This window comes from Corticium candelabrum, chromosome 15, assembly GCF_963422355.1.
Source record: "Corticium candelabrum chromosome 15, ooCorCand1.1, whole genome shotgun sequence".
Lineage (NCBI taxonomy): Eukaryota > Metazoa > Porifera > Homoscleromorpha > Homosclerophorida > Plakinidae > Corticium > Corticium candelabrum.
Genome location: NC_085099.1, coordinates 6,791,116 through 6,804,721, shown reverse-complemented (window position 1 = coordinate 6,804,721; position 13,606 = coordinate 6,791,116). Strand labels below are relative to the sequence as shown.

The window sequence follows — 13,606 nt, the reverse complement described above, 5'->3', positions numbered from 1 at the left end:
ATGATCGTTTGCTACACTTATCAGTGCCTATGTACCGACTCTCGTGGATTCAGATGAAGCTAAAGAACGATTCTATGAAGACTTGACCAGAGTGCTTGATTTGGTTCCAAGCAACCACAAATTATTTCTGTTTGGGGACTTTAATGCTCATGTTGGTTGTGACAATTCTGCTTGGAGCAAGGTGATTGGCCATCATGGTATGGGAAAAGAAAATTTAAATGGAACTCTGCTTCTTTCTACCTGTGCCCAGAATGCCCTTGTAATAACAAATACTGTCTTTCAACAACTTAATAAATACAAGACAACATGGATGCATCCACACTCACATCACTGGCATCTTCTGGATTATGTCTTGTAAAGCAACGCAACGCGACTTATAAGACATCAGACTAACTCGAGCTATGAGAGGAGATGGTTGCTGGTCTGACCCTCTTTTAATGAGATGTACCACTTCTTTAGTTATCCAAACCAAACATCATCCAGGCAGATCCAAGTTTGTAAGAAAATTATGTGTCGAGAATCTACACCTGAACGACACTAGATGTCAGTTCCAACATATGATACAGCAGTCATCAGCAGAACCAATGGATTCTGAAGACATCGAGTCTCTCTGGAACGAAGTGAAATATAGAACTTACCAATGTGCATCTGAGAGTGTATGTAGGTCATCCCAAGCGTAAACATCAAGACTGGTTTGACATGAATGATTCTTCTCTTCAGAGTCTACTTCAAAGTATGCCCAATGCCCAAGGCTCATAACAGTTGGATTACTAATAATAGCTCTAAGTCTAAGAGACTGATATACAATCGTCTGAGGCAATCTGTGCAAGTAAAGCTATGGATAATGAAAAAGAAGTGGTGGCAAGATCAAGCACATTCTATACAAAGGGCAGCAGATGAACATGATATGAAGCGTGTGTATATTAGTTTGAAGACAATGGTTGGTTCTCAGCATAAAAGGTTCACACCCGTCTCTTCCAGCAATGTCTTATGTCTACTCACTAATCACAATGAAATTATACAAAGATGGGCTGAACATTTTCAATCAGTTCTGAATCGTTCATCTGTTGTTGATGAAACAGTGTTGGAAGAATTACCTGAGTGGCCATTGCAAGACCAACTCATAGAAAATCCAGCTATGGACGAAGTGAATAAGGCAGTTATTGATCAGATGTCATCTGGGAGAGCTTCAGGTTCAGATGGTTTACCTTCTGAAAACTTCAGATTTGGTGGTAAACATCTGATAGGAAAGTTACTTCAACTGTATACAGCTGTATGACAAGAATCAGTTCCTAAGGACTTTAAAGATGCAGCCATCATTCACCTATACAAGCGCAAAAGGGACCGTTCTATCTGTGGCAACCATCGTGGCATCTCCCTGTTGTCCACTGCAGGAAAAATTCTAGCTCACATCATACAGAATATGCTCTCCAGTAATGTCTCTAGCAACATACTTCCAGACAGCCAATGTGGCTTTCACTCGGGTCGTGGGACTACAGACATGACTTTTAGAGCCAGGCAATTGCAGGGAAATTGCTGTGAACAGCACAAAGATCTTTCATGGTCTTTGTTGACCTTACTAAGGCTTTTGACACCGTGAATAGAAACCTTTTATAGAAAATCCTGTCTACGATTGGCTGTTCTCGTAAACTTGTCAACATAATAAGATCTTTCATGACAATATGGCAGCCAAGATGATACACAATGAAGACTCATCAAATTCATTTAAAGTTACCAATGGCATCAAACAAGGCTGTGTTCTGGCACCTTTGTTATTCAATGTGTTCTTTGCAATGATGTTGAATGTTGCATTCAAGAATTGTAACAAAATTATTTATTTACCTTCAATCTGATGCTGATGGAGGTATCTTTAATCTTCGTCGATTCAACGCAAAGGAAAAATTAGAGACATCTTGGTATGGGACTTGCTTTTTGCAGACGATTGTGTTCTCATTGCCCATTCTTTAGACGACATCCAGTTTATCATGGACTGCTTGCCAATGCGGCACAAAGGTTTGGACTTACTATCAGTTTGAAAAAGACAGAAGATTTGCTACAGCCAAAGCCTGGAGCTACATACACACCTCTAACTGTGAAGGTGAACGGAAGTGCATTCAAATCAGTTGAGAAGTTCAAATATTTGAAAGTTTATTATCACAAAACCCTGTTCTAGATGACGAAATTGCTATGCGTCTGAACAAAGCTGGTGTTGCTTTTGGTAGCTTGACAAGACAGCTTTGGAATGAACATGGGATCAGCATAGTTACGAAAGTGAAGGTATATTGTGCTGTTATTATTGCCACTCTACTCTATGGTTGTGAGACCTGGACTTAGTACAGGAGACACGTCAGACAACTAGACAGATTCCACACGCGTTGTCTCCACAAGATAGCGAATATCAAATGGCAAGATTGGCTACCCAACACAGAGGTTTTGAAAAAATGTAAAATATTGGGAATAGAAGCATTTCTTGTGCAGTCCCAACTTTGTTGGTGTAAACATGTGTGTCGCATGACTGATGAGTGGCTGCCCGAAGCTGTCTTTTACTGTCAGCTAAGAGATGGAAGTAGATCAGCTGGAGGACAGAAGTTGCGTTATAGAGATACCCTGAAATCCAATATGAAATTATGTGGTTTTGTGAATGTATCCAAATGGGAAAACATTGCATCAGATCAGACGTTATGGAGAGCTGTTTGCAAGGAGTCAGCAACAATCTTTAAGGACCAACGAGTTCACTCATTGAAGCGGAAACGACGGAAGAGAAAAGCTGCTCAGCTATCGCAAACGGGCTACATATGTGATATATGTGGTCGATCCTATGGGGCTCGGATTAGTTTATACAGACATAGGCAAAGCCATGATTGAGATTAGTTGTTCCGACTACTCATTCCATAATAGCGTGTGTGTGTGTGTGTGTGTGTGTGTGTGTGTGTGTGTGTGTGTGTGTGTGCACGTGTACATGCGTGCGTGTGTGCATGCGTGTGTGCATGCATGTGTGTGTTTGTTTGGCTACATTGTTCTGTGGAGAATTACAAAATGTTTTCAGGTAATCAGTTGTTATGTGTCTTTTAGGCTGTTAGCCATTGTCTTGCATTTACTGATGGGTTAGGCTTTGTTGGCCTTCTTTCTGCTCTTGAGGTGCTGTACATGCTCACCACATTTACTGATGTTAACTGATATGATTGTGTGGGCAGAGTTTGTTTAGTGGGTATTTGTCAAGGCTGGATGTGGTTTTAGTGGAACTAAAGTCAATTTGTAGACTAGAATTACCCAGTGGGAATCAGATGGCAACGTTTGGCGAAGACTGGGGATATGCACAGAATGCATTTGGACTGTTGCAATGTTGCGGTTCGACTATAGCAGTGTGTTTTGGTCTGCTTGCCATCTTGTCTTGCTATCTGTTTTCTGTGTGTGTTTATTTCTATCTTTTTGCTCTTGTGTGTGTGCTTTTGTTTTGCCCATGAACCTGCATTTCTATGTATTTTAGGAGATCTGTTGCTCAAATTTGCAATGTTTCAATCCAATCTTTCTGCATCTGTTTTGTCAAGAGCTTCAATTATTCAACTGTTTTCTAGCTCATCTCCATGGATGCCAGTTTCTCATGTAGCTCTTCATACATATAATTATCTCGTTGAGCATCGACCTGCTGAATATCAGCAGTTGGTAGAACTCATCTATCAATGTGAAACGGGTGTGTAGCAATTCTAGTAGAGGATGTGAATGTTTTATTATGTATAACCTAGCAACAACAAGAAGTTTTGTTGCTCTTGTTAATTAATGCTGTTTGTTCTTTGCATTTTTATGTTAGCTTCTGATTCATTGCTTTCCGGGTCTCATCAACGTTTGGTTGCATTCAGTGATAGCTGTCATGACTTTGCATTTAACATGCTTTTTGTTAGTCTGAAAGAGAATCTTTTACAAATCCCGACACTTAAGGTGATTGGGCTTGCATTCAGATAGGAATTGGTGTTGTTACTGTTGTTATTGTTGCTGTTGTTTGTATTTTTGTTTGTTGTTGTTTGTTGGTGCTGCTGTGTGTATGTACAGTGAGGCACCTGTGACTCAGTTGAAAGAGAATTGCATTTGAATGAAAACGTTTTTGGTCATAGTTTTGGCAGTGGTCACAGTTTTAATTTCTTTCGATTAGAGATGAACATGCGCTTATCTTTTTTTGTGTCAAGAGTAAAAATGTGAGAGTCTGTGGTTTGTGATAGGGAATGGTGACATCTACAGAGCGTGCTTGGCTTAATTAAACATCAGCTATGGAGGGACTTTGAGTGAATATATTTTACCTCAGTCAGTGTAATGAGTCAGTCCTCTTGCATATCTAGCTTGGAACTAAGGGATTACTAGTAGAGCAAATTTGAGGGGTTTCTTGACTAGCACATGGTAGTTTTACTCTTGCTTCTGGAGCATAGCTTAATTAATTATGTAATGTAATGTAATGTAATGTAATGTAATGTAATGTTAAATTTTCATCACACATTACAGCCTTTACTTATTTTACTGTTTACATGCATGCCTGCAAACGCACTTGTTACATTTGTGCAGTGCTTGTTGTGTTTTCTGTTCATTTGTGCATTATGTTTGTGTGGTTGTTTGTGTGTGTTTACCTATTTTCTCGTTTGACTATCAATGTATTTTTTCTTTTTGTAACAACAGATTTGGCAAGCAGGAACATCGGACAACGAAGCTAGTTCTTTGGTGCTGCCTTCATTTTCTCTTTCTCCTCTCACATACATCACTCAAGTTAGACTGTTTACACTACTGTCAAATAATTGTAAGTTCATCACGACAGTATTTAGATTGGGGATCGCTTGCTTACTTTGCCCCAGCAACTGGAATCATACACTTCTCACGACAATCCTGCTCTTGAGTTTGCTCTCAAATCATCGTCTTTATTATTTAGCGGTAAACCAAGTAAGAATTTATTGAATCCCTAATACAGCTACAGTCATACATAGCTTTATGCTTGTGTGTGTGTGTGTGTGTGTGTGTGTGTGTGTGTGTGTGTGTGTGTGTGTGTGTGTGTGTGTGTGTAACGAAAGACGATCTCTAAGAGTGGGAACTTCACATGCAATGTTTGTGGATGCTCTTGCAAGGCATGCATTGGTCTTTGGAGACACAAGCAAAGCCATAAATGAGTTTGGTCGTGTTGACCACTCACTCCACCATGTGTGTGTGTGTGTGTGTGTGTGTGTGTGTGTGTGTGTGTGTGTGTGTGTGTGTTTGTGTGTGCGTATGCACGTGTGTGTGTTTGTGTGTGCGTACGCATGTGTGTGTGTGTGTGTGTGTGTGTGTGTGTGTTTGTGTGTGCTTACGCACGTGTGTGTGTGTGTGTGTGTGTGTGTGTGTGTGTGTGTGTGTGTGTATGTGATTTTTGTGTCTACAAATGTATGTGCATACATGCATGGATGCAAGCATTCTTGTAGAGATGCGTGCACAGACACAGACATGCAAAGACACACAGACATGCACATGCAGACACAGACATGGACACAGACACACAGGAGAATATAATTTGTTCAGACATCTAAAACATGCTGGGTCATCAGCTAAATAGAGTCCCGGATCTAATATGGGACATTCTCAAATATGGGACACTGGCACAAAGCTTCAAAGCAAGCTACCTCTCCATTTTTTGTATCAAAGTTAAGACTGATCATTCATTAATCATTTCTGTTAGATTCAAGCTCTTCGGTTTCATTTTCATACTGCCACAAGCTCTTTTCGAGGAAGGGTCCGATTCTCCAATATGGGACAAAACTATCTAATATGAGACAGCCGCTAGTTCTCTCTGAACAAAGCATCTTAAGCATGGATCAGGTATTCAGTCAAGAGGGGCACGTCTCTTCTACCTACAATGTTGGAGCCAAGTTCGTCGCTTTGCTCTTCTCCTCTAAAGAGACAACGGAAAAGGGGCAGGTTACAGCATCTAATATGGGACATCCGTATTGTTTGAAGAGAGACATTGTTGTGTTGCCTAGAATTTATTTGACTGTCAAACAGCAAGGCAACGCTGTTATTGCTTCCAGTGCTTATCAAGTCCTCTGTTCTCAGTTAGAGAGCTTTTTCACTGTTGTCTGCATTGTCTAGCTAACTAAAACACAGCTGCAAAAACAGCTTGTAGTCTAGAAATGACCAGAATCATCATCTTTGTGTTCAAACACTTTGTAGCATCTCTTGGTTGCATAAAAAACACTCCCTGTTGTTCTTAGCAAAACTGATCGAATGTAGATGGAGCTACTGTAGTGAAGTGTTTATGTAGTTCCAGATCGCGTTGTCCTCGTTATCTTTGTCTTTCTGCATGGTCGTCTCCATGTACACTGTCTCGTAGAGCCAGACCAGGAACTGCACAGCCATATCTTCTTGCACGCAGGGCTTCAAACAACGTGCAGATCTCATGAATAATCTAGAATTATCTAGACTAAGGTAGTAAAGAGAATACTCAATAAGCGACTTACAGTTGACTCAACTGCATAAATCTTCAGTTCAGACCTTGCATAAACATGCACTTTGTGAATGAGGAAGTCACTGAGTTCTAAACACTTCATTACAGTGACTCTACCCACATTCGATCGGTTTTGCCAAGAACAACAGGGACTGTTTTTGATGCAACCAAGAGATGCTACAAAGTGTTTGAACACAAAGATGGTGATTCCAGTTATTTCTAGACTATAAGCTGTTTTTGCAGCTGTGTTTTAGCTAGCTAGACAATGCAGATAACAGTGAAAAAGCTGTCTAACTGAGAACAAAGGACTTGATTAATCACTAGAAGCAATAAACAGTTTTGTCTTGCTGTTTGAGAGTCAAATAAATTCTAGGCAACGCGACATTGTCTCGCTTCAAACAATACGGGTGTCCCATATTGGATGCTGCACCCTGCCCCTTTTCTGTCGCCTCTCTAGAGGAGAAGCACAAAGCGACGAACTTGGCTTCAACATTGTCGGTGGAAGAGACATGCCCCTCTTGACTGAATACCCGATCCATGATTAAGACGCTTTGTTCAGCAAGAACTGACGGCTGTCCCATATTAGATGGTTTTGTCCCATATTGGAGCATCGGACCCTTCCTTGAAAAAGAGCTTGTGGCAGTACGAAACTGAAACCGATTAGCTTGAATCTAACAGAAACGAATGATCAGTCTTTACTTTGATATAAAAATGAAATGGTAGCTTGCTTTGAAGCTTTGTGCCAGTGTCCCATATTTGAGAATGTCCCATATTAGATCAGGGACTCTACTATATTTTTATTATATATATATATATATATAATAAAAATATCAGCATTCTTCCTTTTTCCCTGGTGAAGTGCAATGCCGGCAACATCTTGCAAGTCTTTTACCACCTACTAGTTCTGTCTCGTCCTCTGTTTCTTCTACACAACATTTCTTCCAGAAGGCTCTGGATGATGCTTTGAGATCCAGCATTAAAGTCAGCTTTGTTAGTCTGTGAGAACAGGCATGTTTCAGTGCTGTCGCATATCTTCATGCGGGGGCTTGGTTGAGGGCAATCACCAACTCAAGTCTAGGCCTGGCCATGTCTCCGCGTGAATTTGTGACTTCTTTGCGTTTGCGTTTGGGAATTCCGGTTTTTCCAGCACCCCACACTCAGTCTGTTGTGTGTGCAGTCATGAATTGGACATTTTTGGTGACCATGCTCTTGGCTGTGGTCCTCTTCGGATTAAGCGACATGATGCCTTATGTGATGTCATCTTCCAGTGGTTGCTCTTAGACAAATCCGATGTACGTCGAGAACAACGCTGTTCCTCTCATTCTATGACAAGACCAGGTGACGTTTTCCATCCCGACTTTTCCCTAGGCAAGGCTGCTTATTTCGACATTTCCGTGAGGAATTCGTTCACTCCCTCTCACCTTATTAATGCTGCCATAAAAGCTGGTGCTGCTGCTGAGGCCGGGGAAGTGGACAAAGATGAACGCCATCTTGCTAACGTTTCAAGTTATGGCTGTTTGTTTTACCCTCTTGTGGTGGAATCATACGGAGTGTGGGCTGCACATAGTCTGGAGGTGTTGAGATCAATTGTCAAGAAGTCTCTTCTATCATCTGGCTTGTCTCTGGGCCAAGCTTCCAGGCAATTTCACGGACAGTTATCTGTTTGTTTATGGCAGTATAATTCAAGACTGATTAGTGACTATCTACCTAATTATTATGACTTAGAGTCTTTGTGCTTCTGTCCTTAGGGCGGATATGTGTTATCTGTGTTATCTGTATTATATACAAATATATTTATATATATATAGTCCATTCTTAATAAAATGTCAGTAATATATATATATATATATATATATATATATATATGTTGCTCTGAAATTAATGCTTCTTTTTAAGCCCCTACATTCACAAAAAGTGTCAAGAACAAAGACCACTTTTGAATAAACATTTTATGTTTTGATTTTAATGTAACTATATTAATTTCCCACACTCAAAGTGTGCAGAATTGAAATATCGTTTTAAACTGCACTATCTTAGATTTGTCCAGAATCAGAACAAACCATGCAAAAGATTTATGACCCATGCACAATTTGCATTCATTATTAGTCTATTGGAAGGTTGTTGCTATATAATTTACAAAGGAGCCATGACAGCAGTTGCTAGAAATTAATTCTTATGATTGTTTGCTAATTCAATGCACTTCTGCATTAATTAAGTATGTTGTGCTGAAGTAATGCATTTAGAGCAGTGACACATAACAAAACAATATTGTTTGAATTTTCTAAATGAACACCAACATCACCATAGCAATGCTCTCATCCTTTTTTTGAAAGAACAGGTTTTCTAATGCTTCTTTTAATAATGGTTGTCTTTAGTTAAAACATTTTTTAAAATGGGAAAGCTATAGGGTTGTCATATGAAAAAGAATAGAAACAAAACCATGTAGGGTGTGCTGTGACATCTTTCATCAATTAACTAATGCAGACTGAACAATAGGTCATCCCTACATTTCACCATTTTCTAAGTTATAGCAGTGTTTAGAAAATTTTGCAATGTAGGAATAATGTATTGCTCAGTCTGTATGACTGAATATATGAAATGGACAAATGGACAAATGTTAAGCCCTCCACGTCTTTCGATGTCGACCTTAAGGTCAGTTGCGGAGATAGCTCTCCCTGCCTCTAGAGACAGGGGCCTCCATGCGCTACATGGAGTCTTGGGGCCAGCGCTACAATCCACCTGGAGCTTGGCCACAGTCATCCAGGGGCACTGACAATGGCACAGCTCTGGGACTGGACACCAAGGCCCACACATACCCGTCTGCTGCATGATGTTGCTGCCAAGCCAGCGGTCATGTCCACCCCAGTCAATGACCAGGTACTCATTTATACTCCTGAGTCAAGAGAAGCAAGTGTGGGCGAGTTCCTTGCTCAAGGAAACTGCGACAGTGTTGCCTCCACCAGGATCGAACCTTCAACCCTCATCACGGAATACAAGATCCCGGATGTCATCACCAACACTCTACCATCTGCTCCACCTCCCCCCAATATATGAAATACGTAACAGCACACCCTACATGGTCTTGTTTCTATTCTTTTTCGTACGACAACCCTACATATTTCCCATTTTTTTCAAATTGTTTTAAAACTTGTTTGCATTCTTTTTAAAATTATTTAAGAAAGTAAAGAAATATATTGAAAGCATGGGATAATTCAATATAGACTTATAACAAGATCTACCACACTGGTAATGTACATGATAGTCATGTATTCAGACTACACCCAGATTCAGACTACACCCAGATTCAGACTACACCCAGATTCAGACGAATTCCGTTCTGAAGCATACATATACGCAGTTACTAAGGTAACAGTGTATGCAAGCAGCTGTGAAACGGCTCTGCGCAGTATCAGAGCCTTCTATTTACGGTTCTGTGCAGAATGCCAGGTGGACATTGATGGTAGAAATTGACACACTCCCCCGTTCATCACTCAGTGCAGGAAACGTGTAGGTTGGATTTGGTTCAAATGCAATCAGAATTTAGAGACAAAATGCTAGTGGTAGAAGAACGGCTTCAATCGGCAGAAAGTTTTCAATTGCTGAAAGTGTTGCGGAGTGCGATGACATGTACAGTCTACACCGTACTGGTGTGGGCATGTGTTCAAATGAACTGGAAGGTGCAGTGTTTGCGTCACCGAGAAATTTTACACGGGAGTTGGTTCCTCGAGAGGTGCTCTGTGCACTGCAATGACAAATTTGAGTAGTCACATGGTCATATCAACCTGCTCCACTGCAGTCGCAGAGGTGCTCCACTGCAGTTGCAGAGGTTTGGTGTAAAATCAGCTTTGTAGTATAAACGGTTGATATTGTACCCGCTCTTACAGAAGAAGTGGACAACAACCCTACCCTACAGACCAACGTTATTGCATTGGTGTCGAAGCATGTGTGGGTAAACTGTCACTTAAAGTCTGTTAGAAAGCAGTGAAACAGTGGCAGTACACTGGCTTAGTAACAAGTGTGTAGAGTGGGATTCACTTATTAAAATTTTTGGTGAATGACAAACTGAGATTTTTGACATTAGTGGTGCTTTCAACTAATTGCACATCTGCACAAGAGTGGGGTAGAGTTCAGTAAGCCTAATGGCATCAATGACATACCAGACATGCTATTGCTAATTGTATTCTATATTCTTTAGCCAATCCTTGTATTGTGCGGTTAGGATATGAAGTTCTTCTGTTTCTTTGTCACAGTTTACTTTATTAAACAGACTTTGATGGCCGTTTCTGGCTGGACAAATTTGTATCGTTATATTTTCCTCTGCAGACATAGACAAACAAGCAAACAGGCACAGAGATGGACAGACAGCGAGATAGACAGACAGACTTACAAACAGACAATTAGTCACACACACACACACACACACACACACACACACACACACACACACACACACACACACACACACACACATACACACACACACACACACACACACACACACACACACACACACACACACACACACACCTCCACACGCACACGTGCATGCACACAAACACACACACACACACACACACACACACAACACACACACACACACACACACACACACACACACACACACACACACACACACACACACACACGCAGGCACGTGCATGCGAAGTGGTAATTTGCAGATGCACTTTTGTGGGCTAGTATGTAAAGACTGATTGTTGTATTTTATTGGGTTACTAGCGGTTGTTTCTAGTCATGAACCTGATGTTGCTTACCATTGGATTCATGCGATAACTGAAGCCACAATGCAGATGTATATTCAGCAGATCTTGAATATTCCTTGCTTGTCTCATCAATCATCAGCACAACTTGCCACTGACATTGGTATTCAGTTTCAAATATAATAGTATCTTTTTGGGTAACCTGCATTTATGGTTTAAGTAAGAAATCTGAGTTAAAGAGGAGAAGACTGTTATAAAAATCTTGTTTATTACCTTACTTACTTTTGTTTTGGTTTAGAGTATCTTTGTAACGTGTTGACTGCGCTGGAAGTGACTCCTAGTGTCACTTTGAATCAGATTGTTGTACTTCTCAAAGCACATCCTGAACAGTAAGTCATAACTATTTACACCATTTACAGGTCAAAATTGACACTTGTCCCATCAAATTCTTATATCTGTCAAATCAAATTAAGTAGTTTGTAGTCAGATCAAATTCACAAGATGTCAAATCAAATTTGTAGTATGTCAGATCAAGTGTGTAATCTGTGAATCAAATTGACAATGTGTCAAATCAAAACTGTTATTCCTCAATTGGCTCAAAACAAACTTGTAACTTGTCAAAGCAATTTTGTTCTTTGTCAAATCAAATCTGGATTATGTCAAATCAAATTAGCAAGAAATCTAATTAAATGCGCAAGACGTCTCATCTAGTAGGTAAGACTTTAGTGCATTGATCACAATTAATCAATGCTATCACACATTCATCTCAATAGAGCTACCTACATATAGCAAAGCAAAGTACCTATAGCAAAGCAACAGATAGCAAAGTAAGTTACTAACACATAACAATTTAAGGCAATCACCAAACTCAGTGAAGTGTACAAGCATACAGAGTAGTGAAATGACATAACTTCTAGTACCATTACAGTGGGCCAGTGCTTTTGGCAGCGTGTGATGCAGCACATAACTGCATATTTAGTCTTCTCCGCTAAGTCTAATGTATATGAAAATTCAGTGCTTTGTGACTTGGATTTTGTGGTAACAATTACATATCAGTAATGAATGGCAGTCAACAGCTTAGGTAGTAGGGATGTCTTGTGCTTTTGATTAGATATCTTGCTAATTTGATTTGACGTTATCCACATTTGATTTTACTGACAAGAAAGTTGGTTTGACAAGTTACAAATTTGGTTGGAGGTATGACAATTTTGATTTCACGCATTGTCAATATGATTTTGCAGATTTCACACTTAGACTTGACCTGAATACATGCTACTTTGATTTAACAGAATACCAATTTGATGTGACAAGTGACAATTTTGAACTGTAAACGGTGTAGTATTGCCTTTTTTGTCTAAGAAGATGTACCTAATTTGATGAGAGGTACAGTACTTTTTGAATCAATAGTGGTTGATTTTAGTAAGGAATGACCAACTCTTTTGTAGAACTGTAATTAAAAGAGGCACAGTTGTTTGTAAGAGTTATGAAGAGTAAATCTTGAAGTAATTGCAACTGATTTCAGAATTAGCTTTACTTGCCATTCTTACAACAGAACCTCATGTGTCTGGTCTTTGTTGTGAGGTGGTTATAAAACAAAGTTGCACTGCACTGCTTAATAATTTTGTGTAACATGTTGCTGTTTGTTTTGTAGATTTGTGATGATAGCAAAAGATGAAAATATTCCTAGTGCTATCTACACTACAGTTTCTCAAATTAGAGGAATTGATATGTAGATTTGGATATTTTAGTTATTGTTGTTACAATGATCACAATAATATTTACTATGTGTACAGTTGATAGAGTGTATATGTCAGTCAATTTGTGCAATTGCAGCAATTAGTTGTAAGGTGTTGAAAGAGTTTTGAGTATCACCTGGCATCTCATATTAGTTAACCTAATGAGTCACTAGGCAGTTGTCTCTGCTGTCTGTTCTACTTTCTTACTGCTTGTTGCTTTACATCACTTGGACACCCTACCCTGGACAGGTGTAGGATGTGATGGAGTTGTGCATGTGCAGCAGAGGTACATACTGAGTACTTCACTCTGTGAGCTGTTATCTTCAACAATTGTTCTCTCCCTGTAGTGAGTAAATCAACGGGATGTCCGGGAGTATATAGTTATGATGATATCATTGGTTTTGAATGTTTACTGTACTCGCTTGATTAATACCCCAGAGCTCGAGTAAGCCCCCAACCCCTACTCTGGCCAAGGCATTTCATACCTCATATAATTAGTCCTGTAAGTACTAGTAATGCTAATGACGCTTCCACAAAGTGGCGGTTTGCTAGATTGCGCCTGTAGGAATGTTGACATTCTTCAGCTTGCTCGCTTCTGTCGACCACGTGTTGAAGTTTTTTTGATAGAAAGAAGATTAGGTTTCTATAATTTTAGGTAGTGCTGGTGGTTTGACAATTATTGAGAAAGACCAAGAAATATT

At 39.8% G+C, this 13,606-nt stretch overlaps 1 protein-coding gene across 1 annotated transcript; it reads left to right on the top strand.

Moving 5' to 3' along the window:
* Nucleotides 1-1,874: 1,874 nt before the first annotated feature.
* On the top strand, nt 1,875-13,045 carry LOC134190837 (conserved oligomeric Golgi complex subunit 7-like). Its single transcript, XM_062659361.1, has 12 exons — nt 1,875-1,916; nt 1,969-2,098; nt 2,174-2,277; nt 3,073-3,138; nt 3,195-3,348; nt 3,488-3,691; nt 3,809-3,936; nt 4,663-4,749; nt 4,806-4,920; nt 11,189-11,332; nt 11,468-11,558; nt 12,821-13,045. Exons 3-12 carry the CDS (start codon nt 2,188-2,190, stop codon nt 12,900-12,902), a joined length of 1,161 nt encoding a protein of 386 aa, XP_062515345.1. The 5' UTR covers nt 1,875-1,916; nt 1,969-2,098; nt 2,174-2,187; the 3' UTR covers nt 12,903-13,045.
* The last annotated feature ends 561 nt before the right edge of the window (nt 13,046-13,606 follow it).